The 21,454-nt window shown below is 48.3% G+C and overlaps 1 protein-coding gene across 4 annotated transcripts in view; it reads right to left on the bottom strand.

Annotated features, from left to right (window-relative positions):
• Positions 1-1,052: 1,052 nt before the first annotated feature.
• The window catches only part of AMFR (autocrine motility factor receptor), a 42,630-nt gene continuing 22,228 nt past the window's right edge, over positions 1,053-21,454 (bottom strand). The window contains exons 12-14 of one of the 4 annotated variants that reach the window (XM_086469581.1): positions 14,216-14,299; positions 4,210-4,394; positions 1,053-2,672 (exon numbers count right to left, since the gene is read on the bottom strand). In XM_086469581.1, coding sequence (XP_086325707.1) covers positions 2,522-2,672; positions 4,210-4,394; positions 14,216-14,299 — 420 coding nt within the window. In that variant the 3' untranslated portion in view covers positions 1,053-2,521. Of the gene's footprint in view, positions 2,673-4,209; positions 4,395-14,215; positions 14,300-15,106; positions 20,288-21,454 lie in introns of those variants that run through there. The other 3 variants (XM_086469580.1, XM_086469582.1, XM_086469579.1) reach the window with 3 other exon arrangements.

Below are 21,454 nucleotides of genomic sequence, written 5' to 3'. Positions count from 1 at the left end.
TGAAACACCCCCACTCCTCCTCTGTTTAGTTCCAGGAGCCTCCCTCCATCCACGCAGGCCGGGCAGCCCTTTGCTCATCTCCAGTGCAGCCTGAGCCACCCCAGGAGCCTGGGCAAGAGGGTGCAGGACAGGCTGACGGCATCTTCTCCTTCCCCATTGATCTGCTGCTGGGAGAAGGACTGGATTCCACAGCAGGATCCCCCAGCATGCAAAGGGAGGGCTGGTGGCCAAGAAGAGCTGCTTTACCAGTACCTTCCCAGGGACTTGTTTTGGTAGTGGTGAAATCTGGGGTAGCCAAGATACCACACAACTCACAGAGCACCAGAAGTAGGTGGAGGTGGTTTGTGCAGCCCTGCTGCCCAGCGAATCCCTGGGGAACCAGGGGCTCTTCACCTTCTCTGTTCAAGGAGGGGGAAGGAAACCTCTCCAGGGCACAGTGCTGCCTCCCCAGGGCAGGTGGGCGGGCTGGGAGAGGACATGCCAAGGTGGTGGAGACCTTGCAAGCCCAAAGCTAGGCCAAGCCCTCTCCTGGCTGCAGGCATCCCCGCTGTTGGGATGAAGCTGGGGCCATTTTTTACATGTACAAAATGCATCATCACATATAAAATCTCCCAGAAACGCAGGAGGAACTCAAGGAAACACAGACCTCCTTCGAAGGATTTCTGTGCTGTTTCCTCTCTCCCACCTGCAGTCCCAGCGATACAGTGACTCTGCTGCTTGAATAAAGACCCAAATTCCGCACTGTTCACACGTACAGCTCTTCTCCCTTCTATATGCTGCCAGACAGTTCAAAACCCCACTTTTATTTTTACAGTCCCTTGAGACACTATTTCTCTTCCATTTCCATGTTCACAGCACGACAGGATTCCAAGTAGGAGCTACTGCTCTGCAACCTGAGGCTTGGGAACACATTCCTAAAGCTGGCATTAGGCGACTGCTCCCGTTCATCGCACTGGAAAGGGGGAGGTAAAGGGGACACCAAAGTGCAGGCGCTACATTTACAAACTGAACACGCCAGGAATAGAAGTCACACTACAGAAATTTCCAAACCATTTCCAACACTGACCAAGATTTTATTTTTCTGTTGGGGTTTTTTTGGGGTTTTTTTGTTTGTTTTTTTTTTTAACAATAAAAACAAAACAGCTGTGCTCTGAGCAAAACCAAAGATCTCAAAAAAAATTTTTGAAGTTTACTAATAGCATTGCAAGGTAAGGCTTCCCAAAGAGTTTTACTGAAATAAATTATTTTCAGCTAAACACCAATGCAACTCCTCTCATTAAATTCACCTTCAAATGTCCTAAAAACCAACAGTAAAAAAAGTTACCAACAATTCTAGGTAATACTGGGCTCCTTCTAAAGGACAGTGATGCTAGAACTCACTCTTCAGAAGTTTAAAAATTAAGTCACTGCCATGTAAAATTCAATTACACAAGCTAGCATCGGCGGCTCCACGTGGATCTAGTGTTGAAAGTTCTTTAGAAAAATCAGAGGTTGGCAGGTTGGGCTGCAGCCAGCCTAAGGTCCAGCTGCCCCAGTTCCTCCAGGCTTTCTAAATAAACTCACGGTGAAGTTGTGGGGTGAAAAGTGAAATAAAAAGCAAGATACTGGCGCCATCTCCAAGAAGCCCCATCCGCGCTGCTCTGGAGTCCAGAACTTGCAGGTTTTCCTGTGTCGTAATCCCATGGCTTACGGTAACACTGAACTGCAGAGGCTGCAACCTCGCCTCACACCCCCTCTTCTTCACTCGATTCCCCTCAGTCTCTCACTAGTTTCTGGCCATAAAAGGCAAAGGCAAAGAGCGCAGCCCTGGGGAGTGAACAGAGGCAGATGTCTGCCAGCGTAGAAGAGCCCAGCAAGGGCAAACAAACTATCTTCTGCTGGAATCGACGCGAATCGGTGCTTCCCTGCACAACCCATGAATTCGGCTTTTTCTGCGTTACGTGGCTAAACGGCTTCCATCCAGCCCCAGAACCGCCAGTCCAGCGATGCCGCCCCAGCCCTCCAGGCCAGCCTACCCAACACCCTTCGCTGTCAACACAGACAGGGACTGAAGAGTGGGCGCCTGCTCGTCGAACGCAGGGTTTCTGAAAATCTCTAAGCTTTCTTCCCTCTTGGAGTAACTCTCCATGATCTCGAGCTGAACATGCCAGTGCCCTCTGCGACCTGCACCCACAGCTGCTAACTTGGAACACGCTTTCCCCAGCCTCTGCTGTGCAGTCAGCCCAACACCCTCACGCTAGCTGCAGAAATCATGCCCGTGGTTTAGAAATTGCCTTTTGGTTGTGGAGGGGATCAACATCACATAGAAAATATTACAGAAAAGGTTAATTCATCAGCTGTCCAAACATTATTAGACCACATGCTTTATACAGCAGAGAGGCAGCCAGCTCACTCGGCAGCACAGCTAGCTGCACTCTGAAGAGACACTTTCCTGCTGGTATAGAAAGCGCAGGGGTTCTTCTGTATTTAACTTCTTTATTCAACATCGCTCACGAGGAGGAGGAAGGAGGGGCAGCGAGCGCTAAGAGTTTTGCTGCATCTGAAGTCTCCGTTCGGCGGCGGCAGCGAGCATCCTGCGACGCAGGGTGACGGGATCGGCGGACGCTCCCTCAGGCGGAGGAGAGGGCTTCTCTGCGGTCGACTCCTCATCAGAGGTTTTGTTCAAATAACGCCTGCAAGTGGAAAAGTGAAAAGATGGGTGAGCAGAGCCCTCCTCATTTTGGCTCTGGAAAATACTTCACTGGTACATCCACGAAGTACGGGCGGGTGCAGGGCACACCGGAAGCAGGAAAAAGCCTCAATGATAGCGCTCACAAGCGACGTGCTCAAAAAAAAAAAAAGCCCGCATAACCTACAACAGACTTGGCAGAGCCGGACGGAGCTCTCTGTTTTGGCGCAGGACCCCTGGGCCTGTGGGAGGGAGCCAGTTCGAAAGGCGGGGGCTCTCCTCTTCACTCGGAGCAGTTCACCGAGGCTGCAGGTGAGTCACCGCATCCCTCCGTCCCCGCTGCTCCACCACTTGGAAGAGGCTGGCAGCGCCTACCACAAGAAGTCACTCCCTGACGACAACGAGTAAGCCTTTGACAGAAGGAGCACTAGGGTTGCAAAGCGTAAGGTAAGGCAGCAGTACCAGGAAGCAGCTGCCACAGTTAACACCTCAATGGATTTTTACACTTAGTGGCAAAATATAGTAGTTTGTAATTCCGCAGCTCGTCAATGCAGGAAGGGAACCAGTAAAGCACAAAGTGAAAAATACTTTGTCTCCCTAAATAACATTTTTCGAACATCAATGAAAATTTGTTTTAGGAATAAGCCTATTTATAGGCAAACTCCTAAAAGGTGTCACACCCCCAGTTATTTATATGAAGGCATTTCAGTGTGGGGTGGAAAAAAGAAGAATGTAGGTAGCCTGATAACACCAAAGGACATGGAAAAGAAACTCAGGGTGGGTTTTGTAGACCCTTTCAGTAGCCTCCCTGCGATAGAAAGGAAGGGACAACATTTGTTACAAATGCTAAAAGGTTTTCTCTACAACACTGAAGCACTTTTCCTTCTCTTTTTCATCAGCAGCTGGATGCTAGTAAAGTTCACCAACATGACCGGAACACATGCGAAAAAAGTTAAATCCTCCCTCTCACGCTTATTACTAGCTGGGCTAAAAGAAACAGGTGAAGTTGGTCACTCCCCCTTCAGTGGTGCTGACGTGCTGGTCAGAAGCGCCTCTGGTGTACCCTGTTAGGTGGTCACTGGTCAACCCCAAGGTGCTTTGTGCGTGAGACACTTGCTCTGCATGTGGAAAGAGCGGTGACCCCAGTAACTTCATCTGCAACAGCACAGGCAGCGCAGGCTGACACCCACGCCAGGAGACACGCTAAAGGTGCCTAGAAGCCTCAACACAACTAACGTGCTCTCACTTACAGGCTCAGACCGAAGCCCGTCCAAGCTGGGGAAATCACCCTCTGAATTCAAAGAGCTTTGGATCAACCGCTTTGGAAGCTGTGTACACGTTGGGACACACAACGCTATTTCAGAACTGGGTTTATCAGTGACAGCTGCCTTAAACAGCATCTGAGCCTGCTGTAGCGGACGTATTCATTTCTCTTACTACTTTCTGCACCAACCCAGGCTCTCAGTGGTCATAATCCATTTGAAACCCCTTCTGGGGACTAAAACCAACCAGCCAGGCTGGAGTTTTAGGGAGGAACGTACTTTCGAGCTTGCTGCAACAAGTCCTCCTTCCGCTGAACCAACATACGCTGCCTTTCATCAGCTGACTTTGAAAAGCGACTTCCCCTGGCCTCAAAATCTTCTGCTTCACTAGGCTCCGCTTCCACCTCGCTGAATTCTACCATTTCTTCCAGTCTTGAGTTGAGTTCAAGCGGCACTCTCTCAGCCTAAGAGAAAAGGAAAAAAGCCGTAAGCCTTTGCAAAATTTGCTAACAGGGCTTCTTTGCATCAAATCAACAAGCTACAAAGAACTGTCATTTTCTGAGGCACTTGAAGAAACTAGAGTCTCACCTGCTGTACCCAACTCCCTTGGGCTCCTTTGAAAACCCCAGCCAAAATACAGAGCAAAGCTTTTTCAAAACACGTTCAAAGAGCCTGTATTCTATAACGCTGTATCTTTTATGCCATGTTTGAAAGTGATTTCAAAGACAAATATTAATTACTCATAATTAATGCTCTCTGAAAACAGGGTATTTGAAATAGTCAGATTCTGCAGCTGACTTGACAAGCAAAGCAACAGTAAAGAGCTGAAAAAGCAGAAATCCATATACTAAAGAAAGCATGGCAAATGCATTTGCAAAGAGGATGTGGGCTTGAGAAGGGAATTTATGAGGCTTTGGTTCACCGGGTTCTACTGCATATTCAGGCTGCTGGAGCAAGGCTGGCAACTGTCCCAAGCACAGCATGTCAGGAAGAGAAGCTGGCAGCCCCACTTATTGTACCTCCTCACCCTTGACAGCTGGCCGACAACGCTAACATGGAAATGGAGCTGATGAGCGATGACGGCGGTGAGCTAGCAGAGGTGAAACAGCACACCCTGATCACATCCTGTCATATCCGATCAGATCAGCTCCGCGATGGAAAAGCAAGATGTTACTAAGTGCAGTAGCATCAAGAAACAAATCACCTCAATGAAGGGCTTAAGGGTTTAGCCATCATTTGGTATCCCAGAGGATTACTCAAACAAGTAGGATGCATCAGAGAGGTATTAGCCAAGTCAGCTCCAACGGCCTAGTTTTGGGCCGTTGCTATACCCGGCACAGGAGCCTCGACAGCCGGTTACGTGGGCACCGCAGGATGACCACTGCTCAAGCGCCAACAGCCCGGACTCAGTGGCTTCACAGGTTTCAGCAGCTGATGTTCAAAACAAGTTGAGTCATTCCAAAGCCCTAGGGACGCACCGGTAACACCATCTCCCTGACACAACGCCTTCAGAGAGCCAAAACCAAGACAAATGTCACTTCCCATCGACTAGGTGAACCAAGCAGGAACGCCAGGGCCCAAGCCAGAGCAGCATGAGTGCTGCAACCTCAAACACAAGCACATCTTCAGCCTACTTCAGCAAAACCCCAGCGTGCTGGAGTTCACAGAAGGGCTCCCTGCAGCACACACGTCAGGATAACGCGGTGGGGCACTGCTGGACTGCCTCAAAGCAATGCCACATCGGAGAGGAGGAAGCGAGAGCTCCACAGAACGATCTCATGGATTTTACTCAGGTCGAGGATGACCTCAGCAGACCCAGAAGAACAGGCACAGAACAACTCAACTGCTGCTTTCAATAAGCATGCAGGTGGACAGGGAAAGGGAAGCTCTGCTGGGTAGAGCAGTGAGGAGGGCACTTGTTATGGCTGATGTTCAGACCAGATCACTTTTTTTTTCCTCCCTGGACCATTGGTATCAGAAGATGCAAGCTAGCTCACCTAAGGTTTGGGTTTTTTTCATAACGTTACGAAGACGAAGAACACAACACCCAGAGCCCACTCCCCTATCTAAGCACAAGAGTTGTTCCTGAGGAGGTTTTAGAGACAAAAATATCAAAACTAATTGCAGTGAAGGTTATGACAAGCCTCAGTGTGACAGCAGATTTGGGATGTAGAAACCTGTACACTACAGAAACTACTCCTCCTTTAAGCTCCAAAAGAAAAAAGAGTTTTGTGAAAGCCATGGGATGCCTCAGAAGTGCCTCCAAACAGTCACCAAGCACTTAAGCAATGACAATAAACTGGATTCTCAAGGGCAGGGAATGGGGGGCAAGAGCTGCACCAGGCAAGTGTCAGCTTTGTAACGACAGCTTCCTAGTTAGGTCTGAGCAGTCCTGCCCAGTCTCCACCCAGGGTTACAGAAACAGATAAACACCAAAAGAATTTAAAGGATAACCTTTAAATACATTTTAGCACAAGACAAGCAGAAGCTAGCAGAAAGTGGCTCTATGCTCTGGGATCTGTTCTTACAGGGAGTAACAGCAGAGTCAGAAAAGGGGAGGGAGGGCAAGTATGAGCAGGACGGAGAGCCAGCATGTGCTGGAAGCATTAGCATATCATAGAATCATTAGGTTGGAATAGACCTCTAGGATCATCAAGCCCAACCAAAACCCAACACCACCATGTCCACTGAACCATGTCTACAAGCGCTACGTCAACATGTTTTCTGAACACTTCCAGGGATGGTGCCTCCACCACTTCCCTGGGCAGCCTGTGCCAATGCTTGACAACCCTTTTGGTAAAGAGATTTTTCCTAATGTCCAACCTAAACCTCCCTGGCACAACCTGAGGCCATTTCCTCTTGTCCTATTGCATGTCACTTGGGAGACGAGACCGACCCCCACCTCACTACAGCCTCCCTTCAGGTAGCTGTGGAGAGCAATAAGGTCTCCCCCTCAGCCTCCTCCAGACTAAACCACCCCAGTTCCCTCAGCTGCTCCTCACAGCACTTGTTCTCCAGACCCTTCACCAGCTTCATTGCCCTTCTCTGGACACGCTCCAGCACCGCAGTGTCTTTCTTGTAGTGAGGGGCCCAAAACCACACACAGCATTCCAGGTGCGGCCTCACCAGTGCTGAGCACAGGGGCACGATCACCTCCCTACTCCTGCTGGTCACGCTATTGCTGATACAGGCCAGGATGCCATTGGCCTTCTTGGCCACCTGGGCACAGGGCTGGCTCATGTTTAGCCGGCTGTCAACCAGCACCCCCAGGTCCTTTTCCACCAGGCAGCTTTCCAGCCACTCATCCCCAAGCCTGTAGTGCTGCACGGGGTTGTTGTGACCCAAGTGCAGGACTCAGCACTTGCCCTTGTTAAACCTCATACAGTTGACCTTGGCCCATCGATCCAGCCTGTCCAGATCCCTCTGCAGAGCCTCCCTGCCCTCGAGCAGATCAACACTCCTGCCCAACTTGGTGTCATCTGCAAACTTACTGAGGGTGCACTTGATCCCCTCATCCAGATCATTGATAAAGATGTTAAGCAGAACTGGGTCTAACACTGAGCCCTGGAGAACACCGCTTGTGACCGGCTGCCAGCTGAATTGAACTCCGTTCAGCACCACTCTCTGAGCTCGGCCATCCAGCCGTTTTTTTACCCAGCGAAGAGTGCGCCTGTCCAAGCCATGAGCAGCCAGTTTCTCCAGGAGAATGCTGTGGGAAATGTCAAGGTACAACCTGAGAAAAGTACGTGCACAGCACCTTGCTACATGTACAGGCCAGGACTGCAAGAAGCTGCCAATGTTTAGAGCATCATCTCACAAACCTTCAACACGATTTATACCACGATGTTGCTCAGAGATGTCTCTCAACTACCCTTACATTATGTCAGCAGTGACACCTCAAAACCATAAGCTACATTTGGGGAAAAAAAAAAAAAAAAAACAGTCATTATCTCTATCTTAAGACCTTTGAATTCTAGACAGAATCAAATTATAATATGACGTATGGTACAGAGGAGAACCGATGCTCCTGATGAAGAAGGGTGCTTTTATTTAAGCACGTCAGCTCCCCTAAGAGGTGTTATTTCCAACAAGCAGAACTCTACTGGGTCTGCCACTTGCTGCTGGAGCTCTACAAAGATGCCCCGTAGGTATGTCAAGTTCAAAAAAAGAAGAAAAGAGACGGAAAGCTTGCAAAACTTAACTCTAAGGCTGCAGCATAGAGGAACTAGAGTTGCCATGGTCTCCTCAGTGACTGTGTCATAAGGTGTGAGGTTACATCTATCCACTATTTGGAAACCAAAGTCCCACTCAGAGGAATGATGATGGCTTCTAATGTCCCTTCCCACTTGCATTTAAAAAACTTCTTAAAAAACAAGTGCAACTTGCTGAAGTAGCTTGTTTGCTGCTAGACCTTTCCACACAGACAAGAGTTTGACTCACTACAGCAATGTATTCTTCTGGCAAGAACATCTACAATACACCAGGTACTCAGTTAAAAACTGAAATCAAAATCAAAGAGATGCAAAAGTGATGGGAGTTTCCTTGAGGAAAGACATCCCTAGGCTCCCAAGTCATCTCTCCACAACAGAAATACTATCAACAGCAAGGAAGTAAGCAAGCTGTGCTCCTAGGCAGATCTCTGCGGCTACGTAACAAGGGTGACCAGCTTGTTTGACGTCCGCCTCAGTTAACACTAAATGTGCTAACACTAAATGTTAACGAGGCAGGAGGTGGCCAGCAGCAACTGAGCTTCCATGACCCTACCCAGCAGCAAGCTTCTCTCAGTCCACGGCAGGCTCAGTCTCCCACTTCAGCCTTCGCCTGTGAATCCCATTTGGCACAGCAGATATCCATCCAGGAAAACCTGCACAGAGGCCACTGTTCATCCCACACACGCAGCCACCAGCAGCCCCACTCAGCTGCAGGAAATTCGCAACTGTTCACATATCTCCAGGCTACCAATGTGCTGATCTACAAAGCAAAAAGACATTCTCCACCCAAACCGCCATTTGCGCCAACCAAAACACACCATTTCAGCCAAGTGCTTAGCTGTAATTTAAAGCAAGAAGATGTCACTATTAGGGAGCACATGCTCAATGACAGGACATATGAACCACTCCCAGGTTTTTCACGTTCTGTGGAAGGAAGGACAGAGACACAGGTAGTGCTGGGAAGGCAGGCAGGCAGGTGAACAACACCACAATCATTCAAAGCAGGATTTGAAACAAGTTCCAACCTAAGGAAAATTAGTTAGAGACCATTTGTGAAAAGAGAAGTTTTACTCAAAGAATAGGGAAAATGCCACCCAATCCCTCAAGTGAACCCAAGAAGCTACTAAAGAGTTGCTAGACCCAGATTAAAATTTTCATCCCTGAGGTTCTGCATCTCCTACCCCAGGCTCTTCTCAAACACCTGTACCACCACCAACACCACCCCACCACCTCTTCTTCAGCCTCAACTGCAGCATCAAACCAAACAGAAGTTTTTCCTAGCTTGCAACCTGCGAACGAGGGAAATGCCCCAGTTCAGTTTCAGGTGAGCAATAGGTTGGCTACTTCGGTTACTAAACGCCATAGAGGCAGAAAGGCACACAGCTCACAAATTCACTCTCTTTCTAAGCCAGTGGAAAGGGAGGTTTACAGAATAGAAACCCTCCTGATTTTCCTACTGTAGTCAGGGAAAAGAAAAGTGGAATGAGACCTTATTCTACTCGCAAGCCAATTTTTTTTTTTTCCTGCCACATTTTAGCTAGCTGTCCTAGGTTACAGTGTAAGATGTGCCCAAAAAGTTATTCTATTACCATCTTCAGGAGCTGTTGAGACCAGGTGGGGCGGTGCTCCCTGCCTCCCCCCTCTGGACTATCTCCTGTTACTGGGCACAACAATGCCTTATCGCCTGACCCATAGATAACTCGCTCCTGGACTATCTCCTGTTAATGGCCCATCAAGGAATTGCCTCACGACTCACCATCCCATTGTGAGATGCTCCGCCCATGGGGGGGGGGAAGGAGCCAAGCAGTCCATGCTAAATGAAAACTGAGATCTCGAACACCCTAGCAGCCTTCTTCCACTGGATTCCCAGAGGAGTTTTTCCCCTCTCCCTGGAGTTCCAGAGGACAAGAGCTACCTACCTACCACTGGACCTTCCAAGGAAGACCAGACCCTTTTACAAGATCACTGCTTCAACAGAACTACATCCATCGCTTCAGGAGGACTGCAGCCATCATCTTATCGGACTGCTACTGCCACCCTAACAGGGTGTCAGGTTGTATTTCTGACTCTGTCAGTGTAAACCAGTGGGGGTTTTTTTCTACCTTGTTTTATAGATAGATAGATAGATAGATTAGTAAAGAACAGTTATTCCTATTCCCCATATCTTTGCCTAAAGGCCCCTTAATTTCAAAATTACAATAATTTGGAGGGAAGGGGGTTGCACTTTCCATTCCAAGGGAGGCTCCTGCCTTCCTCCGCAGATACCTGTCTTTCAAGCCAAGACAGATTTTGGTGCCCAACGTGGGGCACGAGAGCATCGAGAGAAAAAGGAATAACAGTTCTTGTGCATTGGATATAGACTCCTCGTTCGGTGGCATCATGTGGGCTAGCTTATCCTGGTTCGTGTGGCATGTGGTGGTGGCTGTATTTCTCCCATTTGCAGGCCCTTATCTAAACCTGGGTCCTATAACTAAGGCTACTGTGGCTGTTATCCAGTTTGTTTTATGGATTAATAAGGTGAGGAATTCATGGCTTATTAACTTCCTCTGGAAGGCGGGCACATGGATTCAGAGCTATCACACACTAACTGTATGTTTTTGGGGTTACTTTAATAATGGTACCTACTGTGAGGAAATGACACCGGGAAAAACTTTCTCCCAACCCTTAACCCAGCTCTTTGGGTCTACTCCACCAGTCTTCGAAGGATTCAGATCTTCCCTAAATGCTAATGATATCATGCAGTGGCTGGTGTTGCTAATAGTCCTATTTTATTCAGTATTCAGAGATAAGGGGAGATTGACTTGGATAACCACCCTGATACCTACCCCAGGGACTAGGAAAGCTGCTCCAGAACCTGACCCTGCCTCACAGCCCACACCAGAGATGAACCACCCAGATTGGGTGAAGGAGATACGTGAGACGGGCCAGATGCTGAAGGAGTGCATTTTCTCAGCTGCTGAGAAACCCTCCTCCTGCCTCAAAGAGGGAGAGTCTAATGCTGCAGCAGTAGAACCCACAGACGTTACAACCGTCCGGGTTCCAGCTGAACCGCAAGGGCAGTCACAGCCAGCAGCAGTCGCCTCTGTGGAAACGAGGAAATCTAAGATGAAATCAGAGCGCCCAGTTAAGAAAGGAAGGCCCTCACAACCCGCAGGCGAGCCAGTGGTTGAGAGAATCACCGTGTCCCTGACGTACAACAGTCTCCATAATCTGCACAAAGACATCGTACGGCGGGGGCGTGAGGCTTTTACAACCTGGTTACTTCGAGTCTGGGACCTTATGGGTACAGGTGTGCAACTGGATGGCAGTGAGGCAAGGAATTTGGGACCCTTGACTCAGGACTCAGGTGTCAATCAGGTATTTGTAAGGGAGCCAGGGACCCTTTCCCTCTGGGAGCGGCTTTTAATGAGTGTGAGAGAGAGGTTTGTCCACAGAGAGAATGCAGGAACACCATCACAGAATGCGCTGGAAGACCCTTGAGGAAGGGATCCAACAGCTGAGAGAAGTGGCCAAAGCTCTACCTTTATACTGGTTCGTGGATGGTAGCCAATGCTCTGTGGGGCTGGCTGGAAAGGTGGAAAAAGGCCGACTGGCAGCGTAGGGGAAAACCAATCTGGGCTGCTGATGAGTGGAAAGATCTTGCCACTCGGGTAAAGAAGCTACCTGTGAGGGTCCGTCACGTAGATGCTCACGTCCCCAGGAGTCGGGCTAATGAAGAACTTCGTAACAACGAACAGGTGGACCAGGCTGCGAAAACAGAGGTGTCCCAGATAGACTTGGATTGGCAACAGAAAGAAGAGTTTTCTTAGCTCGATGGGCCCATGATGCCTCAGGCCATCAAGGCAGAGAGGCCACTTGTAAATGGGCACGAGACCGAGGGGTGGATCTAACCATGAACAGTATCTCCCAGGTTATCCACGACTGTGAGACCTGTGCTGCGATCAAGCAGGCCAAGCGGGTGAAGCCTCTGTGGTACGGTGGACGATGGTCGAAGTGCAGGTATGGGGAAGCCTGGCAAATTGACTACATCACTCTTCCCCAAACCCGCCAAGGCAAGCACTACGTGCTGACCATGGCGGAAGCAACCACTGGCCGGCTGGAGAGCTACCCTGTGCCTCATGCTACTGCTCGGAACACCATCTTGGGCCTGGAAAAGCAAGTTCTTTGGAGACATGGCACCCCTGAGAGAATCGAGTCAGACAACGGGACACATTTCAAGAACAGCCTCATAAGCACTTGGGCCAGAGAACATGGAATCGAATGGATATATCATACCCCTTATCATGCACCAGCTGCCAGGAAAGTTCAACGGTGCAACGGGCTACTTAAGACTACCCTAAAAGCACTTGGAGGGGGGAACTTTCAAAAATTGGGAACTGAATTTAGCAAAGGCCACCTGGATGGTCAGTACCTGAGGGTCCATCAGTCGAGCTGGTCCCACCCAGTCTGAACCCTTGGACACAGTGGACGGAGATAAAGTCCCTGTGGTACACATGAGAGGTATGTTAGGAAAGACTGTCTGGATTAATCCCACATCAGGGAAAGGCACACCCCTCTGTGGGGTTGTTTTTGCTCAAGGACCTGGTTACACTTGGTGGGTAATGCAGAAAAATGGGGAAGCCCGTTGTGTACCACAAGGAGACCTAATTTTAAGTGAGAACTGTGTGTAAGGTTTCATTGTGTATATATGTATATATGTATCTGTAAGAGGGCATTGAGTTGGATATGGTGTAGATGGTAATAGAATAAGGAGTAGATTATGTCCTAGGTTACAGTGTAAGATGTGCCCAAAAAGTATGCTATTGCCATCTTCAGGAGCTGTTGAGACCAGGTGGGGCGGTGCTCCCTGCCTCCCCCCTCTGGACTATCTCCTGTTAATGGGCACAACAATGCCTTATCGCCTGACCCATCGATAACTCCCTCCTGGACTATCTCCTGTTAATGGCCCATCAAGGAATTGCCTCATGACTCACCATCCCATTGTGAGATGCTCCGCCCATGGGGGGGGGGGAAGGAGCCAAGCAGTCCATGCTAAATGAAAACTGAGATCTCGAACACCCTAGCAGCCTTCTTCCACTGGATTCCTAGAGGAGTTTTTTTCCCCACTGGAGTTCCAGAGGACAAGAGCTACATACCTGCCACTGGACCTTCCGAGGAAGACCAGACCCTTTTACAAGATCGCTGCTTCCACAGAACTACACCCATCGCTTCAGGAGGACTGCAGCCAGCATCTTATCGGACTGCTACTGCCACCCTAACAGGGTGTCAGGTTGTATTTCTGACTCTTGTCAGTGTAAACCAGTGGGTTTTTTTTTTCTACCTTTTTTATATATATATATATATATATATATATATATATATGTAAGTAAAGAACAGTTATTCCTATTCCCCATATCTTTGCCTGAAAGCCCCTTAATTTCAAAATTATAATAATTTGGAGGGAAGTGGGGTTGCATTTTCCATTCCAAGGGAGGCTCCTGCCTTATTCCGCAGACACCTGTCTTTCAAACAGAGACACTAGCACACGCTGATTAATAAAGCCCTTAGTGAAGAACAGAAAGCCCCATTATTGTGCTTTATATGTAAAAAGGCTGTTATCTCTTGGTCCTATTTGTACCCCACTGCATTCACACCAGAGCTCCCCATGTCCCCAAGTGCCTCCTCCAGAACATGAAGGATTTCTTATACCCAGAAAAGAAATACTGTTCATTTTAATGGAAGAGTCTGAAGATGTACAGAATGGGAAGAGGAAGGGGAAGAGCAAAGCATCTTGCCCTTCAATACTCCACAGATGGGCATGGGCCTAACCAGATGTGAACTCAGACATGATCTTTTTCTGTTCATTGAATCACTCGAGAGCACTTTCCTTCAAGGAGGGAAAAAAAAAAAGGCACGCAGATAATTCTTTACAGGAGCACCATGCTGAAGCCTTACTTCAGTTGCCTGCCAGCATTAGCGCTGGTGTGAAATGCAAGGAAGGGCTGCCACCAACCTGCCCTGGTACGGAAGCAAATGCACTTACCTGGCCCTGCAGGTTCTAATTGTGCTTTTTGCCCATTTTTATGCCAAATTACCTGGGTGACAGTTTCAGTATCCTCCTGATCAGTACTGTGTCGTTCCACAGAACTGTTCAATGCAGGTCTAATGCTATCTGCACGCTGCAATGCAAACATCATGGGTTTAATACAGTGTGTGCAATGGCAAAACAAAAACGAGTTCTTTGAACACATTCAAACTCTGCCCTCTGCAACATCATGTGTTATGTTCAATTTAGAAACAGATAAGTTAGCAATAAACAGAATGCATTGTGTTGAAACAGAATTCTCTCTGCTTCCCCACATGCAGACTCCAGATAACAGTACTATCTGATGTGCCCACAACCAGAATTCAATATTCTTATTAACAGAAACATGGTCCTCAGACTGCTTTACCGAAATCCGCTATCACTAATTAAGAACAAGGCATCACTTTGCCAGCTACCTTCTCTGCAGAAAACCTTCCTAAGTGGTACAATTCAATTATCTGTCAGCAGAGAAATCAACTGGAAATGTTCTAAAGGATCTGCACAAGAGCAACCGAGCTGCTTTAACTGAGCAAATATTTGTCTCCAATCTAGCTTGGATATTTTCAATATATTTTTTGGTAAATGACTGAACATACTGCATTTACAGTGATTTAAACAAAGAAAAAACAAACCCTGAGGTTTTTTACTAGATTTTGGCACTACATAACGTGTTCAAGACAGTATAGGCAAGCAGTTCATGCATCCTGCAGTCCAGTCACACCGATCAGTAGCAAGCTACAGGGCATGGGTGACAGACTCTGATTTGCCTTCATAAAGAAAATACCCTGTTGTCGTGGTTTAACCCCAGCCGGCAACTAAGCCCCACACAGTCGCTCCCTCACTCCCCCCTCAGTGGAATGGGGGAGAGAATCAGAAGGATAAAAGTGAAAACACTCATGGGTTGAGATAAGAACAGTTTAATAATTGAAATAAAAGCAAACAATAATAATAATAAATTGTAATGAAAAGGAAAAGAACAAAAAGAGAGAGAAATAAAACCCAAGAAAAACAAGTGACACAAATGAAAAACGATTGCTCACCACCAACTGACCCATGCCCAGCCAGCTCCTGAGCAGCCGCCCCCCGCCAGCTTTGCCCCTAGTTTATACACTGAGCATGGCGTCCTATGGTATGGAATACCCCTTTGGGCAGTTTGGGTCAGCTGTCCTGGCTGTGTCCCCTCCCAGCTCCTTGTGCCCCCAGCCTCCTCACCGGCAGGGCAGCATGAGAAGCTGGAAAGCCCTTGACTTGGTATAAGCACTGCTCAGCAACAACTAAAACATCAGCGTGTTATCAATGTTATTCTCATCCTCAATCCAAACTACAGCACTGTACCAGCTACTAGGAAGAAAATTAACTGTCCCAGCCGAAACCAGGATAATATCCACCCCTTATTCTATACCATCTACGTCGTGCTCAGGTTCCACACTTTCTAACACATCCCAATTAATCACTACCACCTGTCCTGTGGTGGTGGTCTATATACAGAGGTATCACTCTCTTAGCTTGTGGGCCATCCCTCTAAAATGTCCATTGAGTTCATTTAGTCCATGGCTTTGGGCTTCATCTGTCATAACAGTCCCTCAGGGCAGGACAGATGGTGTGCAGTGTTGGATTGTTGCATGCTGAAGCCAGTTCTGGTTCCATCAAAATTCATTCTTCATTACTCTGGGTGATTCTCACTGTAATACTGTTGATATGGCATATAGCAACCATAGCAGTGGTGGCATACAGTATTATACAGCAATGAACAGCATAGAATTCAAACCATTGGCTATTCTCAACCAAAATCAAATCACTTTGAGGTACACATCAGACTTCCCCATCCTTCTGCATTACCCACCAAGCGCACCCAGGTCCTTGAGCAAAAGCAATCTCACAGACGAGTTTGTCTTTGGCCAAGACAGGAATAACCCAGACTGTCTTCCCCAGGATATTTTTTATGTGCACTACAGAGACTTAATCCCCTTCTATACACAAAAGTTTTGATTGGGCAGAGCCAGCCCGACTGGCAGGTCCCCTAGCGTTGACTAACCAGGTGGCATTTGCTAAACGTGTATCCCAATGTCCGAAGGTCCCACCACCCATCACACTCAGTGTAGTCCTGAACAGGCCATTGTATTGTTTGATTTTCCTGGAGGCTGGTGCCCGATAAGGGATGTGATAGACCCAATCAATGCCATGCTCCTTGGACCAGGCGTCTATGAGGTTGTTTCAGAAATGAGTCCCGTTGCTCGACTCGGTTCTTTCTGGGGTGCCATACTACTTTTTGAGGCCCAAGGGAGTGCTCCGGGCGGTGGCATGGGGCACAGGTATGTTTCCAGCCACCCAGTGGTTGCTTCGACCATTGTAATCACATGGCACTTGCCTTGGCGAATCTGTGGGAGCATGATATAGTCCATCTGCCAGGCCTCCCCACATTTATATTTCAGCCATCACCCTCCATACCACAGAGGCTTTAACCACTTGGCTTGCTTGATCACAGCACATGTTTCACACTCACGGATAACCTGTGTGATAGTGTCCATGGTCAAGTCCACCCCTCAATTACAAGTCCATCTGTATGTTGCATCCCTACCTTGATGTGCCATGGGCCCACCAAGCTATAAATAATTCACCCGAATGTTGCCAGTCCAGATCTACCTGAGCTACTTCAGTCTTAGCAGCCTGGTTCACCTGCTCGTTGCTTTGACGTTCTTCAGTGGCCTGACTCTTTGGGTACGTGAGCATCTACATGAGGTACTTTTACAACCAGGTTCTCTAGCTGGGGAGTAATATCTTGCCACAATGGGGCAGCCCAGATGGGTTTACCTCTGCACTGCCAGTTGCTCTGCTTCCATTGCTGCAACCACCCCGACACGGCATTTGCCCATGAGTCAGTACAGAGATACAACACCGGCCACTTTTTTCAGTCAGCGATATCTAAAGCTGGCTACCGGCTGGCTGGCTTTCACCTCTGCAAACTGATTCGATTCACCCTCTCCTTCAGCAGCCTCTGCCACTTGTCGTATAGGACTCCACACAGCAGCCTTCAACCTCTGATGCTTTACTACGATGCAACAGAACCCATCAGTGAACAGGGCATACTGCTTCTCATCTGCTGGTAGTTTATTAATACAGTGGGGCCTCTTCAGCAAGTCACCTCCTCCTCTGGTAATATTCTGAAATCTTTGCCTTCCAGCCAGTCCGTGACCACTTCCAAGATTCCTAGGCAGCTAGGGCTCCCTACTTGAGCCCGTTGTGTGACCAGTACAATCCACTTACTCCACGTGGCACCAGTTGCATGATGTGCTGAGGAGACTCTCCCTTTGAACATCCAGCCCAACACTGGCAGTCGGGGTGCTAAGAGGAGCTGTGCTTCAGTACCAACCCCTTCAGAGGCAGCTCAAACTCCTTCATATGCTGCCAGTATCTCTTTTTCAGTTGTAGCATAGCGGGCCTCGGATCCTCTGTATCCCTGACTCCAAAACCCTAGGGATCAGCCTCAGGTCTCCCCACGTGCTTTCCGCCAGAGGCTCCAGGTAGGGCCATTCTCCCCGGCTGCAGCGTAGAGTACTTTTTTTACATTTTGTCCTATCTGGACTGGCCTAAGGGCTACTACATGAACAATCTCCCACTTAATTTGTTCAAAGGCTTATTGTTCAGGGCCCCATTTGAAACAGTTCTTCTTCTGGGTCACTTGATAGAGAAGGCTTACAATCTGACTGTAATTTGCAATATGCATTCTCCAAAAACCCACAACATCTAAGAAAGCTCGTGTTTCCTTTTTACTAGTTGGTGGAGACATACTGTTATTTTGTTGACCACATCCATTGGGATCTGATGACACCCATCTTGCCATTTTATTCCTAAAAACTGGATCTCCTGTGCAGGTCCCTTGATCTTACTTTGTTTTATAGCAAAAACCTGCCTTCAGAAGGATTTAGATTATTTTCTTCCCTTTCTCAAAAACTTCTTCTGCTGTATTGCCCCATGCGATGATGTCATCAATGTATTACAGGTGTTCTGCAGCTTCGCCCTGTTGCAGTGCAGTCTGGATCAGTCCACGGCAAATGGTGTGAATGTGCTTCCAGCCCTGGGGCAGTCGATTCCAGGTGTACTGGATGCCCCTCCAGATGAAAGCAAACTGTGGCCTGCACTCCGCTGCCAAAGGGATTGAGAAAAAAAATGCATTAGTGCTATCACTTGTGGCGTACCACTTGGCTGCCTTCAACTCCAGTTCACACTGAAGTTCTAGGACGTCTGGCACAGCAGCACTCAGCAGCAGCATGACTTCATTCAGGCCACAATAGTCTACTTTCAGTCTCCACTCTCCATTGGACTTTTGCACTGGCCACATGGGGCTGTTGGGTAAGCAAGTCTTGTAGACCACTCCTTGCCTCTCCAGTTGATGAATCAGCTTATGGATGGGAATCAGGGAGTCTCAGTTGGTGCGATATTGCTGCTGGTACACCTCTGTGGTAGCGATTGGCACCCGTTGTTCTTCAACCCTCAGCAACCCCACCACAGAAGGGTCCTCCGAGACACCAGACAAGAGAGACAGCTGTTTACCAACTCCAAGGCAGCTATACCTAAAGCCCACCAACACCCTTTTGGGACCTTGAAATACCCTCTCCTGAGACAGTCTACGCCAAGGATGCACAGAAGCCTCTGGCCCAGTCACAATGGGGTGTTTTTGCCATTCATTCCCAGTTAGCCTCACTTCAGCCTCCGATACAGTCAGCTGTGGGGATGCCCCTGTCACTCCAGAAATACTGGGTTCTGCCCCTTTATATACGTAACTTAACAGCACTAAGGTACATTCTACAGCAGCATCTACTAGAGCCTTACAGTCCTGTAAGTCTGATGTGCCAGGCCATCAAATCAACACAGTCCAATAAACCTGGCTGTCCCTTTCCTCCACCTGGCTGGAGGCAGGGCCCCTCTAGTCCTGGTCAGAATATTCGCTACTCACTTCTTGTAAATATGAATCAGAAGTCCCTTTGTCAAGATCAAGAGTAAGATTAGCCCTTCTTCTCTGTCTGCAGAACTGCCCACTGGAGACCCGAGCAGCAATTTTTCTGGAAGAAGCCCCTTTTGCGACTGGTTTTCCTTGCAACTCACGCACCCGTGCCTCTAGAGTGGACGTAGATTTTCCATCCCACTTCCTCATGTCCTCTCCATGGTCACACAGGTAAAACCACAGGGTACCCCGTGGTGTGTGTCCACTATATCCCCTCTCTTGAGCAGAAGAACGCTTACTCCTAGTAGCTGAGATACCGGTCTGTACAGGTGGGGAGTAGGTTATAACCTCTTTGAGTTGCTGGAACTCTTGGGAGAGTTTCTGCACAGCCAAGACGAGGGAGGAAGAGAGATTTTCTTCGTATTGCCGGAGTTCACCAGCCAATTCATCCACCACTTGTCCCTCTCTGTCAATCCAGGTCATCACTGCCAATGAGCTGGCATAGAGTGATGGAGCGCTCTGTATAAAGTTCCACCACATGAGTCGTGTGCACCTGACTCCATCTGGATCTTTGGATAACTGCTCATTATCCAGGTAATCATAAATCACCTCCAGCACAGCTAATTCCCTCAGGTACTGGATACCTTTCTCCATGGTGGTCCACTTGCCTGGGTGACACATAACATCTTCCTTGAAGGGATACCTTTCCTTCACACCTGACAGGAGTCGCCTCCAGAGGCTGAAGACTTGTGTCCCTTTTACAATCGCTTTATCAATGCCCCTTTCCCTAGAAAGGGATCCCAGCTGCTTGGCCTCCCTACCGTCTAATTCCAGGCTACCGGCCCCGTTATCCCAGCATCGGAGCAGCCAGGTGACAATGGGCTCGCCTGGACGACGGCGGAAATTTTTCTGCATATCTCGCAGTTGATTCAGAGATAAGGATCGTGTGGTTACTGCCTCCTTTATGAGTTCTGTCTCTTCCTCCTCCTCTTCAGAGTAGTCTGCCGCATCTGTTTCTTCCCTTACTAGATGAGCTGACTTTCGCTTCCAACATTTCTTCCTGTGCATAGGGGTGACTGATACAGGCACGGGCTGGTTCTCTGGTTCGGCTGCAGTGCCTGTTGCCAGGGTTGGAGTAGCCTGAAGGAGAAGGGGAAGGTGAGGGAGCAAGGGAAAGTGTCCACCCTTGTCTCCCCCACAGATTGACTCTCCAAGGAGAAAAGATAAAGTATGTAATTATTAATAATAGTTTCTGAGAGACGGCTTCCCAAAGTGCAGAGATGACGGCAACGCTGAGTACAAATAAGACATTAGTCTCCCAACCAGTAATTTTATCATATCATAAGCCAGTGTTACACAATGCATCAACATGATAACCTTAATCCAGCCCCCAGAGGTGATGAACAGTGCAACAGGAAACACATACAGCAAGTAAAGTGTTACACAACACAACTCTGAGAACAAGCACGACAACTCTGAGAGCAAATAAATCAACATTGTGACCAATGACTATTAAACAAATACAATGAATGCTGACAACAAATTTGTTTTAACGTGCTCTGGTCAGATCTGTCGTTATCTCAACCCTTCAAGCCCACACTGGGCATGAAATATACCCTGTTGTCGTGGTTTAACCCCAGCCGGCAACTAAGCCCCACACAGTCGCTCCCTCACTCCCCCCTCAGTGGGATGGTGGAGAGAATCAGAAGGGTGAAAGTGAAAACACTCATGGGTTGAGATAAGAACAGTTTAATAATTGAAATAAAAGCAAACAATAATAATAATAAATTGTAATGAAAAGGAAAAGAACAAAAAGAGAGAGAAATAAAACCCAAGAAAAACAAGTGACACAAATGAAAAACGATTGCTCACCACCAACTGACCCATGCCCAGCCAGCTCCTGAGCAGCCGCCCCCCGCCAGCTTTGCCCCTAGTTTATACACTGAGCATGGCGTCCTATGGTATGGAATACCCCTTTGGGCAGTTTGGGTCAGCTGTCCTGGCTGTGTCCCCTCCCAGCTCCTTGTGCCCCCAGCCTCCTCACCGGCAGGGCAGGGTGAGAAGTTGGAAAGTCCTTGACTTGGTATAAGCACTGCTCAGCAACAACTAAAACATCAGCGTGTTATCAATGTTATTCTCATCCTCAATCCAAACCATAGCACTGTACCAGCTACTAGGAAGAAAATTAACTGTCCCAGCCGAAACCAGGACACTTGTTTTACAAATAGATAATGCTAAATCACACCTGAGACCCATCCTAATACATTAAAGGGCCATCTGCTAAGGGCCGCAGCAAGGAACAGATGC

This window comes from Leptosomus discolor, chromosome 8, assembly GCF_034619465.1.
Source record: "Leptosomus discolor isolate bLepDis1 chromosome 8, bLepDis1.hap2, whole genome shotgun sequence".
Classification (NCBI taxonomy): Eukaryota; Metazoa; Chordata; class Aves; order Leptosomiformes; family Leptosomidae; genus Leptosomus; species Leptosomus discolor.
The sequence above is the reverse complement of the archived record's forward strand: the minus strand, read 5'-3'. Positions and strand labels throughout refer to the sequence as shown.